Source organism: Papilio machaon, chromosome 4 (assembly GCF_912999745.1).
Source record: "Papilio machaon chromosome 4, ilPapMach1.1, whole genome shotgun sequence".
NCBI classification, from domain to species: Eukaryota; Metazoa; Arthropoda; class Insecta; order Lepidoptera; family Papilionidae; genus Papilio; species Papilio machaon.
Genome location: NC_059989.1, coordinates 8,710,879 through 8,727,200, shown reverse-complemented (window position 1 = coordinate 8,727,200; position 16,322 = coordinate 8,710,879). Strand labels below are relative to the sequence as shown.

Below are 16,322 nucleotides of genomic sequence, written 5' to 3'. Positions count from 1 at the left end.
TGAGTAAATTTTTGCAAAAAAAAAATTACAAATTGTTCTTCACAATTCCAAGTTATGACTTACTTCGATTTTCAAACTAACAAGTAACGTCATCTAGTAACAGATAATGAAGAAATCTTTTTATGTCCTACGTTTTGTAAGATGTTGATATAATATACCAAGAGATGGCTCTGGCACTAGTATTTACTAAAGTCAAATCAAATTACATAATATTTTTTAGTTAAACAAAAATTATTTTAAGGTCTATAATACGTTCAGAAGTTAAATAAATCTTACTAAGATCTAAAGAACTTACCAAAGTTTAAATAAACGGAATAACAAAATCAGAGAAACGCCTGGACTTGGAATTGTTTTGCATACTCGATAGTTTATGCCTTTATTTTTTTGTGTAATAATTTCGCCCGGGTTAAATTTATCCATAGCTTTCACCATAAAAGTATATCAAGGGGGGAGTGGGGTTGAAGAAAAGGAGTTTGACTTATTGAAAATATTTTACTATAAAATAAAAATACAAATCACAACTTAAGCTAAATTAAATTAGTTATCTGTGCCACGATTACGGTTTCTTTACAAAAACCGTTATAAAATTTATGTATTTTTTCCCCAGCGCTTATATAACAATTTCTTTAGTAAAGCTATTCCAGGTTCAGTTATTTCTCTATAGAAATCTTCCTGTGACATTCTGCTCAACCAGTCAGCAGTGCGAGGAAATCTGAAACAAAAAATGTAAGTTTAATCTAGTCAAATTGATTTAACGGTCTTGCTAGCTATTTTAGTAATAAAAAACTATCATAGACTAAAGTTTCTTTTTTTTTCTAACATAACAAAGTGACTTTTACCTTTAGCTAAAAGGTTGCAGTTGCATGGCTGCCTTTAATTACCAGGGGAGAGGATGGAAAAAGATATTTCCCTTTCCACATAAAACATAGTATATAAATGTTTTCAGATATCTTTTCGGTTCTTAAATTCGCCTATAGCTTGAGCCGCTAAGATATTTGAAAAGGCTAATACCTTTTAGAATCTAGCTCATATAAAATCTGTGTGGCAGCGATGGTGGTGCTGAGAGAGAGGTCTGCCAGGGTGAGGTGGTCAGCCGCCATGTATGGACGGTGGAGGTACGCCTCCGTCACATCATAACATTCCTCAATGCTCTGCAAGTGTTTCTCTGTCGCACTTTTTATACCGTACAATAACGTTGGCATCTAGAAATAAAGAAATTTGTAAGAAATGTTTAGTTTTGTATTTATAGGTTAACCGCTATAGTCATTTGACAAGTGACAGCCGTTTAAATTATTATGGGTGTGTTCCGATATGCACTGCGACCACTGTACAGTGTGACGTCAATTCAGTATACTGTGAAGCCGTTCCTTTATAGCCAGTTATACTGGGTACGATTTAAAACGGAACGCAATCTCGTATACTGTCAGCAGCATTTTTTGACACAGCATTCAAGTGAGTGTATTCAAGTTTTCTAGTACATTAAAAAAACTGTTTTGGAGTACTGTCAAATTAAAAATATTTTAATTAATATTAATTGTAAATTGAATTTTCAACACAGTCTAATAAGGTTAATTTTTGCAATTCTTCCATTGTTTTATTGTATTATTTATTAATCCAAACCAATTACAGAACTTTAAAATTTTCTGATTAAACTGTAGCTTTGTTTATAAGACGTTAGGCACTCGAGTGGTTTTGACTGATCACGTAATCAAGGTACTGCGCGTACCTTACCTCGAAAACGCCAGTGCTCACAGTAGAATATGGCCGCGATTTATGACGTCATATATCTCCCTAGGGTACTGCGGCAGTATACTGGCAGTCCGTTACGGAATGAATTTTTCTACAGTGATAGCACTGTGCAGTGCTCGCAGTGCATATCGGAACATACCCTATTATGTGTTGAATGTCAGTTTTTAGCCGACTTCAAAAAGAAGGAGGTTATCAATTCGACTGAATTTTAAATAAACGTCAATACGTGAACTTACAGCAATAGATTTGACAGTGTTGAAGATGACAGCGGCGTCAAAGTACATGCATTGGTCGACTTGAGCTCGTTCGCGAGCTGTTCGCGGGTAAAGTTGTGCGCCGCGCTCGCCGCCATATTGAAGCGTCAAGTATTGCATTATAGCGTGGCTGGGAAATACAATTAAAAACGTATCTTAGTAATCTAAAAGAACAATATTTTTTTGAATTTTTATTATCAATAAGCTGTCACTCGCGACTCTTTCCGCGCGAAAGTGAAAAAAAAAACTAGCCTAGCCTAACTAACTAGCTAAGTAGCCTATATATTATTCTACTTCTGTACCAAATTTCATCAAGATCCGTTTAGCCGTTCCGGAGATATCTTCTAACAAACATCCATCTAAATATTCGCATTTAAATTATTCGTAAGATTAACAGGCCCGCGAATTGACAACGAAAAAAAGATTCCTAAAACATGCCAACATCCTTCAGCTACTTTCCAGTAAAAGTCCCATCAGAATCGGTCCTCTCTTTCCGAAGATTACCCGGAACAAACGCGGCCTCGCAGACAGACAGAAATAAAAAAAAATTGTGAGTTGTCATGGGACGCCTGGCAGATGTGAAACATCGTGTGTGTACAAGTAATATGCATAAAATATTAAATATTATAATTAAATAAATAATAATAATTATGATAATAATAATAATGTATACCTCAGTATAGCTTGGTGACCCGTCGCCACGGCAAGCGTCGCCACGCCAACAATTCGATTTACAAGTGATCCTATAGATGTTTCACATCAAAAATGGTTTTCCGCTATCAGCAATGTATTATATAAACGAAATATAGCGTTTTTTCGATATTACATACAGATAATCCAATTTTAATATTATGTATGAATTATACCAACACAAATCAAACAAACCAAAAAAGCTTAAAAGAGAGTTGAACTTAAATATTGCCAGTATTAAATTACGTAGTAATTACCTCTCAGAAACTATAAAATCACCATCTTGCAGCACGGGTACCGTTCCCATTGGATTTATCTAATTGAAGAACACGAAAAAGTTATTAAATACTGAACTAAAAATAAAGAGAACTTGTAAAAAAGATGAATATAAAAAAAAATCAATTTTTAAAAAAAATCAGATGTTTAAAAAAATGCTCTAATTTTGTTTAGATACATAATGAAATGCAGATATTGTAAAATTTATAACGTAAATAGACTCCAGTTTGAGTAGTTAAAAGGTTAATCAAGGCAAGTAGTCCTTCAGAATAAGTAAGCTTTAAACCATTCCAGCAGTTAACGTGTTAACTTGATACCTTCTTAAATTCTGGTGTTTTGTGTTCAAGTTGTAGCAGTTTGATGTCCTTGTAGTGGAAGTCCAGGGAGAGGATGTGGCCCAGCATCCTGACAGCGCAGGAAGGAGGGCTGGCATCCACCTTGTACAGGACCAGCCGAGGCAATTGTGATACTGGAACATGTTACACATAATGTGAACATCAGTACTTAAACTTAGTCATTTTCAAGGATAATAAGAATTTTCTATCTTAATATTATAAAGAGGGAAAGAAAGAAAAGTTTTTACTAAACACTGAATAATTAAACTTGATATTAAGTTACTATTTATGGTCAGTATTTATGAACGTTTTGTTTGTTTGCATTGAATAAGCATTGAAACTACTGAATGAACCAATTCTTCCACTATATTATCTCCCGGTGATATAAGTTATTTTTATTACTGTTTTTTTTTAATTCCGCACGGACAAAGACGCGGGCACCTGCTAGTGGATATATATTTTTGTAGGATTATTACAGCAGTGAAAATTCATTTTAATGAAGTTATTTTACACACCTTTTGTCATTTTTTTTGCTTTCTGTAGGTCTTTAATTTCTTTTCTAGGTCTTTATTGTGGAACCAAATCTGAAACATTAAATAAAATAGTAAAATAAGATTGTTTTGTTACATAAAAAACTAGAGATCGCCCGCGCAAAAAAAATACCGCAGCTACCTTCTCGTCAAAAACCCATCAAAATCGGTCTAACCGTTCCGTTGATTACCCGGAACAAACGCGGCCTCGCAGACAGACATACAGACAGACAGAAATAAATAAAAAATGGTTTTCCGCTATCAGCAACGTATTATATAAACGAAATATGATGTTTTTTTCGATATTACTAACAGACAATCCAATTTTATTAATATGTATCTATTATACCAACCCCAAATTAAAAAGGTTAATTAAAAAAATATCGATCGTTTATTTTGATTTGTTTGATTTAGTCATTCTGTAATACTTAAAGTTAAAAAAGGAATATTAATTCAAACGTACATTTAAAAAAGGAATATTAATTCAAACGTACATTTGCATTGCAAAGTATTTGATCTTTGTACTTTTATGGTCGACTTTATGACATTTTACTGAGGTCAAAAGAATCGGAAAGTAATACATCAGAACTGGTTGGCAACCTAATTGTAAATACAAAATTCACTTTATCTTATCTTTATGTATATCTTGTAAGAAAACAAAACCAACAAAAAAAATAGTCAGTCTGTGGTACAAATAAATTCCAATGCCCAACCAAATCCTACTACTTCCAGTTATTTTCCACAACTTACGTAATATCTGTGTTTGTGGCCTTCAAATAAGATGACAGATATAATAAAATGTTACGAACACCAATGAATTGATTCAACAAGTATGTTTATATAACTTTTAGCTCATCGCCACACAAACCCACTAACGAATCTAAAAAAAGATAATCTTATCGTGTTGTAAACTTGACGCGTAACTAATCACTAAAGATGTTCCGTTACTAACGTACAATCATTTGTATAAACTCGACCTTGCGCTATTTGAATCTAAATTTTGTTAGAATAAGTCTTAATTCTTAATTAATCTTACTTTTTATAAATTAAAAACTATGTTTAACTAATTCTAAATTAGTTTGAGTGGACTCGACTTCCTTAATATAGGAGTTTTTTATTCACAGTATTCTTATTTAAAACGGGATTCTTACCACGATTAAGCTATTGCCTGCGCATGATTCCAGAATTTAAATTCTGTCCCTAATTACAAATTAACACTTCTAAGTGTACAAGAAGCTGTTTTGAACTAAAAAATACTATTTTTCATAAACATACTTCTGCATTTCATATAAAAATAGATAATTAGGGACTAAACAACCTTGGAATATAATAAACAAACAAAGTAAAAAATAAAATGCAGGCTTACTTCATTTTATTGTAAATCATGAAATACAATGTATTTTGTAAGTAAATAGCATCAAGTCGCTGGGGTCGGAAAGATTTCATTGACCAAATCTATAATAGCACGGACCTCTTCCTCTGAGAGTCTTTCCTCACTTTCTTGAACAATCTGCAACATGAATTAATATAAAAGCTATACTTTCGTTGCCAGTAAAACAAGTTTTGACTACATTGAAGGGCCTGGAATATTTAATTCAGTTGTAATAAACTTTCTATTCTTTACAACAAATATTGTTTTTATTTTATATCAGTTTTATATCATTTAAACATATGTGATTTTATGTGATATCATGTTAAGCTGGTTTTACTGTACAGTGTTTCTATTAAATGATTACTTTGGCAACTGATGCATATGAAGTATCGAATTAATTTTGTATGAGGATTATTGTTGTACTTAATAGACGGTTGTCATAGTGTCGACTGTACTTGCATAACAAACAAGTATAAACTATCGAGCATCTATCTTGTAATAAAAATAATCAATCAAATAAGTACCATAATTAAAACATTTTATTACTTTTTCAATTTATTATAATTTATTATTTGGCTATACATCACACAATTAAATTAAATTTCTTTTTTGTTCGTAAACATCTCAATTACTGGTTTAATGTTTTATTTATTTCTGTCGTTTTGAAAAATAAAGTAGAAATATAAAGAAACAATTTTATTGTATATTACTAAAATATATTTACAACAATAGTATTATCTGGAAATCTCAAATATAAATTATGCTAGAACCTACAATTAAAAACCTTAAAAATTATAAAATTAAAATTAAAATATACTATTAAAAGGAGTCCTCTTAGGCAAGGTTCCGAAGATACTGGCAGCGTTACACCTTTGAATAACTAGACATCTTTGTCCGAGGTAGCTGCCAGCTCTTCGGTCTCCTATGATGTCGACTAACCTTTTTGCTATTTTCTCAAAAAGCCCTCTAACGCTAGGACCTCACGGACCAAGGGTCTCGACACCGATAGGACAAATTCATATTCGGAGCCTAGACCCCTGTATTAACTAGCTCTTTACTATTATATTTATATTGTAATTGAAAAACAAGATTAAGTTCTATAAGAAAAACTATTGAAAATCGAAATGATTCACAATTTATTTTATTCAACCCATCTCTAGTGAATTGTCAAATGAATTAACAAACTATAGACTAAAAATCCTTGAATAGACACACTATAGTAGAACTATTTTAAATAAGCAGTTTTAAATCACTTGGATCAAGTACTCTAATTAGACAATGATTATATTGACTGGGAGGGACTAGTGATAACTATATGTTGTGTGTTATGTTTTTAACTGAGCTCACCAATTGTATTTCCAATTCTGTTCTCGGTGGAGTATTTACCATCATTAGTTTTTCCATTTTTGTTAATTTAAATTTTTTCATTCCTTCTAGAAACTTCTGGATCATTTCTTCGGATTGATTTTTACATTCAGTATCTTGTAGATAATGGACTGTCTAAAAAATTCATTTTATAATTGGAAAAACTTAGTTTGTAAAGAAACATAAATTGTAGGACAATAACAATGTGGCAAAGCCAATACCATACAGAAGACAGGCTGCAAGTGGTAGTTTTTCTTTATTTTGTCAGGTAAGGCTGATACCAGAGACCAAATTTTAGTCTTCTCTTATGACTTCTGTCTAATAACAATAGGCAATGCATTTTCCAAATTTTTTTCTTACTAATTACACATTATAATCAATAGAAAAGAGTAAAAATCATAAATAAAGTGTAATTCAAGCGTCTATGTATTTATACCTCATAAGTAACCGTCGCTAGCGACGCTTCCCTTTTGTGTTTTTTCTGCGTATTGTCCTTTAGTTGCTGAAGAATTTGCATCACTTCATAATTGCACAGAAAGGCAGCATGAGCATTTATTCTAAAATAACACAAAATAAATTCATAGCATATATCGACACAATAGGAATATTTTTTGATTCTATTTTTATGACCTCAATCGGCTTATCGACCCAACGGGAAACACTTGTGGTAGAAGACAAATGATCACAAGCATACAAATAAGGAATTTTCTTTATATAAAAGAAAATCTAATGTAAAATACATAATTTCAAATAGCTGTCGCACAAGTCCGACCTCATGTAGTCTAAAAAAAAACTTAATAAGTAGCTTAGTAATTATGTGTTTTTCTAGACTATGTTCTACATCTGTGCCAGATTTACAACCCTTATTTCTTAGGGGTATCAAACATAGACAATAGCCGATTCTCCCGACCTAATATATATATAAAATTTCATAAAAAACGGTCAAGCCACTTTGGCAGAGTATGGTAACTAACATTGTGACACCAGAAATTTATATATTTAATATATAAAATTTTCGTGTCACAGTTTTCGTTGCCATACTCCTCCGAAACGGCTTGACCGATCCTCATGAAATTTTGTGAGCATATTCAGTAGGTCTGAGAATCGGCCAACATCTATTTTTCATTATTTTTTTTAACTGCGCGCGGACGGAGTCGCGGGCGACAGCTAGTAAGATATAAGATTTAGAATAAATTAGGGTATCTTCGCTTTTAGCAAGAATTTACGAAATACCAGTTATTAATATTATGAATACTTACGTTTCCATTGTACTAAGATGTCCTAATAAGAAAAAAGAATACTACAGAACGTTTTGTTCACTGCTGAATTATTGAAAACACTCGTAGTGTTTTGCAGACATAGGCCAAACCTTATTTCGAGCAAGTATTTATTTTTGAATCATAGACATTAAACAGACAAGGCATAAGTCAAACTAAATTATGACAGCTTACTAACTCCCCTCTGTCAACCTCAACCTCAAAAAATGTCACAAGATCCTCTTTGTAGGTGTCGTAATTTTTTCTTTTATGTTTTATGCCATCTTACTAATATAAATGCGAAAGTTTAGATGGATGGATGGATGGATGTTTGAAGGTATCTCAGTAACGGCTCAACGGATCTTGTGAAATTTGATACAGATGTAGAACATAGTCCGGAAGAACACAGGCTACTTGTTAAGTTTATTTTTAATTCCTCGCCAGAGTATAGTAAGTATAGTCTAGTTCCGTGCGGACGTAGTAGCGCGCGACAGCTAGTTTTCTTTAAGTAGGGTTTATATACATGTATTTTCTGTCAGAACCGCGACGGCAGCGCCTCTTACCGGTTCAGGTAATATCCTTATTTAACTTTGGTTTTGATAGCACTATTCATTGTGCCGTTACAATCAAATGTGTTCTTATGAAACCTGACATATTAGCACCCAACTTCCAGCAGGTGCGTCGTTACAGTATGACTGAGTACAATAAAATGGAAACAAATACTTGTTTTAGCCAATGTTTTATGGATAAAAACTCATAGGGTACAGAAATATCGGGTAAACATATTACAAAAACCGTACTTAACAATGAACTTTACTTGCATGTTCTGCCGCCACCTGAGGCTGGTCCCAAGCACGTTTCCAATAATAATCCACAAACCAGGTACGGATCACAGTCACCGGCAGGTCGTCGATCTTCGAAAAAGCCTTTACCTTTAGCTTTAACACTTCGTTGTATTCGAATAGATGATTTCCTATTGGCAACACCCCAAGAAAACTTTTCGAATGGTGCTGTTTCAAATTTACCGGAGAGTCGCATACGATTTCCTTGTTCATCCACACTGTACCTTTTCATATGCTTCATGTGATTAGCTTCTAGCTTTTTGACACATTCTTCGATGAATTTGTAACCACCATCTGAACGCATGGTTTTTGTGCTAAAGTTATGATGCATGCCTACGCCAGGATGTTTAGGTCCCATTGGTTTAGGGTGATAAGTAATGTCGACGCCATAATCTTCAGCAATTCGAGTCATTAAATATCGTGCCATCCACAAGTCATCTGGAGCCTTAATACCAACTGTAGTTCCTATCTGGAATTCCCAACAAGCAAACATGACTTCGGCGTTGGTGCCTTCAAAATCACAACCGGCATAAAGGCATGACCGCGTATGGGCTTCAATTATATCTCGTCCTGCAACATATTTCGCGCCGATTCCGCAATAAGAGAACTCGTAATTTACAGCAGGAAAACCACCACCCTTTGGCCAACCCAGACCCCAACCATCAATGTCCAACATGGTATATTCTTGCTCTAAACCAAACCAAGGTTCTTCCGCTTTGTGAAATTCACATAAATCGTTACAAAATTTTCTGTGATTTGTCGGATCTGCTTTTCCGTCGCCCCTGTATACGTCACAAAGCACTAAAACATGTGGTTCCAATCGGAATGGATCTCTAAACACTGCAGCAGGCTTGAGGAGCGTGTCTGAATTATCAGTTGCGGCTTGACCCGTTGAACTTCCATCAAATGCCCAATTTGGTGCAGCTTCTGCCGTATATGGGGTGCATGACAATATTCGATCCTTGTTTCTCAAGTGAATTCCGGAACCATCGATCCATACATATGTGGCAAGAACCTTATTACAAGGCATTGGAAGCCGAAGGTATCTGTCCATAATTTTTTTATTCAATATATGATTTATTGAACATTTTAGCATGTTTCTTTTTGGTATAACGCAAGCATTAGCGACTTTGATAGTAGATAAAAAAGTTGTTAAATAATTCATTTTAAAGGTTGATTTTCAGCACTTTTTGGAGAATAATGAATAAATAATATATATTAAAACTAAAATTTTGTAAAATTTTGTGGAATTTCGCGACTTCTACGGAGAAATTATAAGTTTTGACGATGGAACAAAAATGATTTAAATGAAATGAAAAAAGAATATTTTGTTTTTCGATAAAAAGTGGTTTCTTAAGTTTAGAACTCTTTACAAGTCAGTATTTAAAAGTGTAAGATGCAAAAAGAACTTATGTTTTCAAAATTATTAACACGGTAATTTATTATACTGCAAGCATATTTCTGCAAGCATTTTCGAAACTCGGTAAGGATCGCAGTCACCCGCTGGTCTTCTGTCCTCTAAAAAACCTTTGCCCTCTATAACTACTGATTTTTTTAATTTGATAGCAGTGCCTCTATCTGCAACTCCCCATGTGCATGAATTATATGGAGCTGTTTCAAATTTTCCTGTTAACCGTTTCTTGTTTTCTTCACCATCCCCAAGGCCATAATTTTTTATGAATTCATTGTGCCTTTCACATAAAATTTTACAAAAGCTCTGAATCACAGCAATACCATCTTTATCTCGCATTTTATTTGTACTAAAATTATGGTGACATCCTATTCCTGGATGGCATTTTCCCATCGGTTTTGGGTGATAACTAATTATTGATCCAAATTGCTCTGCTATTCTATTCAACAAATATCGACTAAGCCACAGGTCATCTGCAGCTTTGATACCTAAGGTTGGACCAATCTGATATTCCCATGAACTCTTCATAACTTCAGCATTTGAGCCCGTATAATTTATACCCGAATAAATGCATGCTCTGGCATGGCATTCGACAATTTCTCTTCCTGCGACATGTTCCCCGTTCCCACAATAAGAATATAAAGGATTTATAACTGCGAAACCTCTACCTTTCGGCCAACCTAATGGCCATAAGTCACTGTCAAATATTGTATATTCTTGCTCAATGCCAAACCATGGTTCTAAATTATTTATTTCGCTAAGTGTTTTGGCACAATTCGATCTGAAGTTTGTAGAAGTCGGAGTTCCATCAGGAAGATAGGTTTCACAGAGAACTATTATGTGGGGATTCTTACGAAACGGATCTTTGTAGATCGCAGCTGGTATTAATATTGTGTCAGAATCATCACCTTTGGCTAGTCCGCATGAACTTCCGTCAAATGACCATCTTGGCAGTGAACTTAAGTCACAGGGAACTTCATCCAAAACGCGATCTTTAGATCGTAAGTTGATACCACTGCCGTCAATCCAAACGTACGTCGCAAATACTTTATCGTTTGGTAGAGGCAAGTGCTTAAAGTGATTATAATAAGCGTTTATTGGACTTCTCACTTTTGATGAACCTGTTGTAAAGTTTTCTTGACTGAAACATCGCGTCAACTTATTATTTAACTTAAATGCTTTCAATGTAGTTATGTATTTTAAAAACATTTTATTTTTTACTCTTAAAAATTTAACAAAATAAATTATGGCTCTCAACTTAAATAAAATATTAGGAACTAAAGTTAGAAGTCAAAATGGAAAACAAGGTGGTTATGATTTTTTATTTCAACGCTTTAATTTGGAAAAGGAACACGGGAGTTTAATTTTATGTTATGCATTATTGGCATTGTATGTATGTCCATGCGTGGTGGCAAATTTTATCGAGCTCCAAGGAGTCGGTTTGGAGATACATCCACCCATCCGCATATCCAAACATTCGTATTTATAATCTACATCATACATACATTGGTAAGTTTATGTTCACCGGAATGAAATATGTGACAGACATCAGCAAAAGAAAAATCTCTCGTCTCGTCTCTCTCGTTCCACTTACTAGAATTCCTTATTTGTAAAGTATGTAAACAAAAAAATAATTTTATAAACAACACAAATCCCTATCTTGAAATTTATTTTTATTGAATTTGTCTGTGGTACCCTGCCCTCCTTATAATCGTTGGTCGCTGTAAATGAACCATAGACACAAAGTCAAGGTTTAAAAAGTTACAATCCGCCATTTTCATTCTTTTCTCTATTCCTGCCGTCATATGGCGTATTAGTGTGTTCGTTTGTCGGCCATATTAAATGAAATCAATAAAATAAGACAAAATGTCGACTTATTAAGTGTGTAAAATTATCCACCAACATCCAGTTTTTGTGTGATTAAATCATCAAGGGGATCACAATGGAGAATTCCTACGGTGTGGGGATTGTTAATAGATACGCTCTTTTTTTGGACGACGAGACCGATCCTCTTGATGCGTTAAAAGCGCAAGAGCAAGCCAAGGAGCTTAAAAAGAAAACCAAAGAAGCCGAAAAGGAGAACAAAGGGAAACCTGAAATAAAGCCTAAGGGCGGCAGTGTGGTCGCTCGGAAGGGCATTAAGGAAACCCAAAATGTGAAGTCTCAAGAAAATAAGAGCGGCGATCAACAAAAGAGCAAAGGCCCGGCACGGACTGGCGAGCGTCCTGCAGAGCGTCCGCCTCAGAGGCGTCGCGAGGAACGACCGCAAAACGGTGCCATCGACGGCAAAGAAGTCGCACCGAGGCCTCCTCGACGCGAATTTAGTGACCGCCGACCGAACTTTGAACGGCGTAACTTTAGTGACAACCCCGAGGGTGGCGAACGTCGTGGACCGAGACCACCACGTGAACCCCGCGAAGGACAACGCGGTCCGAGGCCTGCCTACGATAGTCGGGGCAAACGCGAATTCGATAGAAGGTCCGGTTCCGACAAGACCGGTGTGAAGCCGGTGGACAAGCGCGAGGGCGGAGGACCTCACAACTGGGGCACCATCAAAGACGACTTGGATGAGTTACAGAAGACTGGCTCCGAAGGTGAGGCTGTGGAGGAGAAGGTCGCGGACGTAGCCGCCGCCGGCGACGGACAGCAACCGGACGCTGAGCGCACGGTGCCGGCCGAGGAAGAGCCGCGCGAGCTCACGCTGGACGAGTACAAGGCGCTGCGCAACGCCCAGCGCATGGCTCCGCAGTACAACTTGCGCAAGGCGGGTGAGGGCGAGGACTTGAGTCAGTGGAAGAACCTCGTGATGCTGGAGAAGAAGAAAGAGGGCGGGGAAGACGACGACACCGACGAGGAATACGACATGGCCGACTACCCGCAACGCGTAGGTCGCCAGAAGCGCGTGCTAGGCATCGAGTTCACGTTCAGTGACACGGCGCGGCGCGGCGGCACTGGTGGGCGCGGCCGTGGGCGAGGGCGCGGGCGCGGGCGTGGTGTGCCGCGCGAAGAGCCTCCGCCGGAGGAGCGCCCGGCGCCGCGCTCGCAGGTGGCTCCGCCCAAGGTTGACGACAGCAAGGATTTCCCCTCTCTCAGCTAGACTCGATGTGAGTCCTCCTTCACCCCTTTTGAAAGTACTATAGAAATACAAATTAATATTGTATGTACCGTTATTTTTGAAGTAAATATACAAAATATTTACACAAGTGTGTATTATATTACAAATTTTATTTGTTGTGATGCCGAGTGTCATCTGCCAATGCCAGGATTGATTCCTGCTATTTTGAAAGTTACTTAATGTTGAAAATCAAAAGTTGCTTATGTTTTCATTAAGGTGTAATGAAGGGGGGAGGATATTCTGACTTGACATTAACGCATATGAATCTATCATCACAGTAGCTTTTATCATTGTAGTCACAGCTATGTGAGTTAACTTTTGCCAGTTAATAATAGGGATTTTAATCTTACAGACTGTGACACTATAATAAATTAACTCCGTCACAAGTTAGTGTAGAAAGTGATGAAATAACCCTTTGCATTTTATATCATGAGTTTGTGTTGAAGAATGCAGACTTTTCTGTAAATAGTTATATATGTTTTAAAAGATAAGGTCAAAAACAAGGTTGATTTTGTTGTTACACAAACTTAAAAAAATAAAACATTTTGTATGTGTGAGTTTGATTAATTATTTTTGTATGTTTGGAAGTATTAAAATTCCATGTCCGATTTGAACCTTTTATACTTCCTCCCCCTTGCATTTTCTTAAAAGTATGAGATCACTTTAGGTTGCAAAGATCAGATTTGTCCATAAATGTGCCCATCGTTAACACGATTACATTTACACCAATTTACTCTGGAATTGAGGTTTTAACATTAATATTTAAAAGTTTTTGCATAATTACAAAAAAATCATTCAATGTTAAGTTCAGTTCTGTCACATAACATGAAGATTAAAATAAAACAAAAACTTGATAAAATCTCCAAATAAAAATATCTTAAAAAGATATGGGGAGTAAACTTCATTATCTTTATGTAGTAAAAATATTTGCTTTTAGGTAGAAATAGTTTTGCAACAACTATTTTCGTATTTTATCACATTATATACCATATTTATAGATGCAGGGAGAACATAATTACATATAATATCACCTTTGCCGATATTTAGTATGGACAAGAAATATTTATTTAAATAGAATGGAGAGTAATAATTTTTCTCATGGCCACAATTAGATTGTCAGATACTTGTGTTATTTGAGAATTACTTTTGGTGCATAGCGAGGGCCATATTTATTGCTCACCACATATTTTTTTGTGGTAAGACCACATAATGTTGATGTAAATGAAACCACAGTTTGTTAAGTAATATTGTATATTGACATTTTATCACATCCACACGAAAACAATTAACTTAAAAATTTACACAATAAAATATCCAAATTAGATAAATATTCAACATAATAGAGGTATTTACTTACAAAAAGAAACAAAGTCATATTTTGATTGTTTACAAAAGCACAATAAATAATGATTATTTACAAATTGCAACCAAAATTCCTTTTAACTAAGAACATCTTAATTAATATAAGCAACTTTGAGGCGAGCTCTGGTACACGAGTGAGGAACATTTTTACAGTAAATAAATAAACATTCACATTGAAAATTTCATGTAATTAAAGTTTTAAGATGTCCATTACAGTTGACATTTCTGATATTCTGTTTATTCGAGCGAATTTTATAAGATAGCTGACTAGGTAGTATTTATAAATTGGATATTTTCGTAGCTTCTCTTTCAAGCAATAAAGATAATTTTGTAATACTTGATACTTAATACTTAAATTTTTAGTTCTACCTTTGTTTTGCCACAAATTGTATGTTCTCCGATTTATATATTGGAGTCCAGCATAACTAAATTAGTGACGTCAAAGCATAACACCTAAATAACAAGGCTAGAGCCTCGCATCACAGCCACATTATATTACAATAAAAGCATTAATAAAGTACAAACCTGAATAACTACATAAGTGGCTAGTTATATTGATAAGTCTACAACATATGTTACAACTAAACTATCTTTGTCTGTTGACTATGCTATCAATTGACTATTATTTACAAAAATCCTATGAATTTCATATATAATTACAAGTTACAACATTAATTTATCATTTTGGATTATAGTTAATACACAACTATAGAAGAGAACAAGACGGGGAATCATTCAGCCCTTGAAATGTTACAACTGGTAAGTCTATGCTCGAAAACTAATTAAGCGACAATAAGTTAACAAATAAATATCAAATATTAGGTTAAAGTTTTTTTACAATGTTTGCATTAAAGCGGAACATAAAGTGTAAGAGTGCAGTTCACTCGATGCCAAAAGTGTTGGTCTCTTCAACGGCAAGGAGGAGCTTCTCATACAGCAGCTGTGGTGTGGGGTATGGCGGCAGGTCAAGCCGGTTGAAGCAGGTGTGTGCTCTCGGCAGCGACTCCACGCGGCCCCACCTCTCTATGCAGAACCGCCGCGGTCCAGTAGACCCGCGCAGTGCAGAGAACCCCTCGTATGGGATCGAAGACGTTCCAGTCACGAACTGCACCAACCGTAGCCGCTGCTCGTTTGTGAACCTGTACAACAAAATAATATATGAACACTTCATAAAATTCCTACCGTCAATCTTCAATAAGGTGGAATATATGAATACTAGCTGTTGCCCGCGACACTGTCCGCGCAGAATTAAAAAAAAAATAGTGGCCCTTGCGTTCTTTCAGACTGTTTACATATGACAAATTTCAGCGAGATCTATGTAGTTGTTCTGGAGATACCTTCGATCAAACATCTATCCGTCCATCCATACATCCAAAAATTTTACATTTATAATATTAGTAACATTTAAAGTGTATTAGAGAAGGTTTTTTAAAATTAGGACAAATATTTTATTATAAATAGTTATTATTTCTATTAATAAATTAAATTAAGTTATTAATTTAGTAAAAGATGTAAAGATAACAAAAGCTGCTAGTGTAGCAGAAATGCGTGGAGTTTGACAGGCCAAGGGTTACCGGTTTTATAGAAATATCATTAGCTTTTGAAAGTAAATGAATTTAAAATGCAATATGGAATAGACAATCAATATTGAGCTTTGCGGGTTAAGTAATAAAAGTGAATTCTAAAAGACTAACTCATCTCGTAATCAGACATGATTGCATTGTGTTTGCATCAGATGTAACATTCTCACTGTCTCTTGTGAGAA

The 16,322-nt window shown here is 35.2% G+C and overlaps 6 protein-coding genes across 10 annotated transcripts in view; 1 reads left to right on the top strand and 5 right to left on the bottom strand.

Moving 5' to 3' along the window:
- Positions 1–551: 551 nt before the first annotated feature.
- LOC106720615 (glutathione S-transferase 1-like) lies at positions 552–4,794 on the bottom strand. 3 transcript variants are annotated; one of them, XM_045686825.1, is made up of 7 exons: positions 4,640–4,794; positions 3,820–3,888; positions 3,287–3,438; positions 2,951–3,009; positions 1,986–2,133; positions 1,012–1,202; positions 552–712 (listed from the first exon to the last, which is right to left on the bottom strand). In XM_045686825.1, the coding sequence occupies exons 2-7, from the start codon at positions 3,827–3,829 to the stop codon at positions 589–591; spliced, it is 684 nt and encodes a 227-aa protein (XP_045542781.1). In that variant the 5' UTR covers positions 3,830–3,888; positions 4,640–4,794; the 3' UTR covers positions 552–588. The 3 variants fall into 3 exon arrangements, with proteins under 3 accessions (XP_045542781.1, XP_045542779.1, XP_045542780.1); XM_045686823.1 differs by lacking the exon at positions 4,640–4,794 and adding an exon at positions 4,329–4,434; XM_045686824.1 differs by lacking the exon at positions 4,640–4,794 and adding an exon at positions 3,977–3,995.
- A 401-nt stretch (positions 4,795–5,195) lies between these two features.
- Positions 5,196–8,114, bottom strand: LOC106720653 (DNA-directed RNA polymerase III subunit RPC9). The gene is made up of 4 exons (XM_014515381.2): positions 7,831–8,114; positions 7,008–7,128; positions 6,554–6,706; positions 5,196–5,344 (listed from the first exon to the last, which is right to left on the bottom strand). Exons 1-4 carry the CDS (start codon positions 7,836–7,838, stop codon positions 5,252–5,254), a joined length of 375 nt encoding a protein of 124 aa, XP_014370867.2. The 5' UTR covers positions 7,839–8,114; the 3' UTR covers positions 5,196–5,251.
- A 452-nt stretch (positions 8,115–8,566) lies between these two features.
- On the bottom strand, positions 8,567–9,857 carry LOC106720692 (glutamine synthetase 1, mitochondrial-like). The gene has a single exon (XM_014515438.2). The coding sequence runs from the start codon at positions 9,832–9,834 to the stop codon at positions 8,641–8,643; it is 1,194 nt and encodes a 397-aa protein (XP_014370924.1). The 5' UTR covers positions 9,835–9,857; the 3' UTR covers positions 8,567–8,640.
- A 163-nt stretch (positions 9,858–10,020) lies between these two features.
- Positions 10,021–11,289, bottom strand: LOC106720614 (glutamine synthetase nodule isozyme). The gene has a single exon (XM_014515332.2). The coding sequence runs from the start codon at positions 11,287–11,289 to the stop codon at positions 10,096–10,098; it is 1,194 nt and encodes a 397-aa protein (XP_014370818.2). The 3' UTR covers positions 10,021–10,095.
- Positions 11,290–11,822: 533 nt separating this feature from the next.
- LOC106720734 (plasminogen activator inhibitor 1 RNA-binding protein) lies at positions 11,823–13,905 on the top strand. The gene has a single exon (XM_014515487.2). It carries the CDS (start codon positions 12,023–12,025, stop codon positions 13,175–13,177), a length of 1,155 nt encoding a protein of 384 aa, XP_014370973.1. The 5' UTR covers positions 11,823–12,022; the 3' UTR covers positions 13,178–13,905.
- A 1,317-nt stretch (positions 13,906–15,222) lies between these two features.
- The window catches only part of LOC106720732 (E3 ubiquitin-protein ligase HECW2), an 86,351-nt gene continuing 85,251 nt past the window's right edge, over positions 15,223–16,322 (bottom strand). For all 3 annotated transcript variants that reach the window (XM_045677787.1, XM_045677788.1, XM_045677789.1), the window contains one exon: positions 15,223–15,696. In XM_045677787.1, coding sequence (XP_045533743.1) covers positions 15,438–15,696 — 259 coding nt within the window. In that variant the 3' untranslated portion in view covers positions 15,223–15,437. The remainder of the gene's footprint in view (positions 15,697–16,322) is intronic.

Excerpts from the sequence above, each read along its gene's own strand:
- LOC106720734 (XM_014515487.2), top strand. The coding sequence starts at position 12,023 with ATGGAGAATTCCTACGGTGTGGGGATTGTTAATAGATACGCTCTTTTT.
- LOC106720615 (XM_045686825.1), bottom strand. Across the intron at positions 3,010-3,286 it reads AAACACCAGAATTTAAGAAG|ATAAATCCAATGGGAACGGT; the intron begins GTATCAAGTTAA and ends TTCTTCAATTAG. Across the intron at positions 713-1,011 it reads TATGAGCTAGATTCTAAAAG|ATTTCCTCGCACTGCTGACT; the intron begins GTATTAGCCTTT and ends TTTTTGTTTCAG.
- LOC106720614 (XM_014515332.2), bottom strand. The coding sequence starts at position 11,289 with ATGTTTTTAAAATACATAACTACATTGAAAGCATTTAAGTTAAATAAT.
- LOC106720653 (XM_014515381.2), bottom strand. Across the intron at positions 6,707-7,007 it reads TAGCGACGGTTACTTATGAG|ACAGTCCATTATCTACAAGA; the intron begins GTATAAATACAT and ends TGAATTTTTTAG. Across the intron at positions 5,345-6,553 it reads CAGAATTGGAAATACAATTG|ATTGTTCAAGAAAGTGAGGA; the intron begins GTGAGCTCAGTT and ends TTCATGTTGCAG.
- LOC106720692 (XM_014515438.2), bottom strand. The coding sequence starts at position 9,834 with ATGAATTATTTAACAACTTTTTTATCTACTATCAAAGTCGCTAATGCT.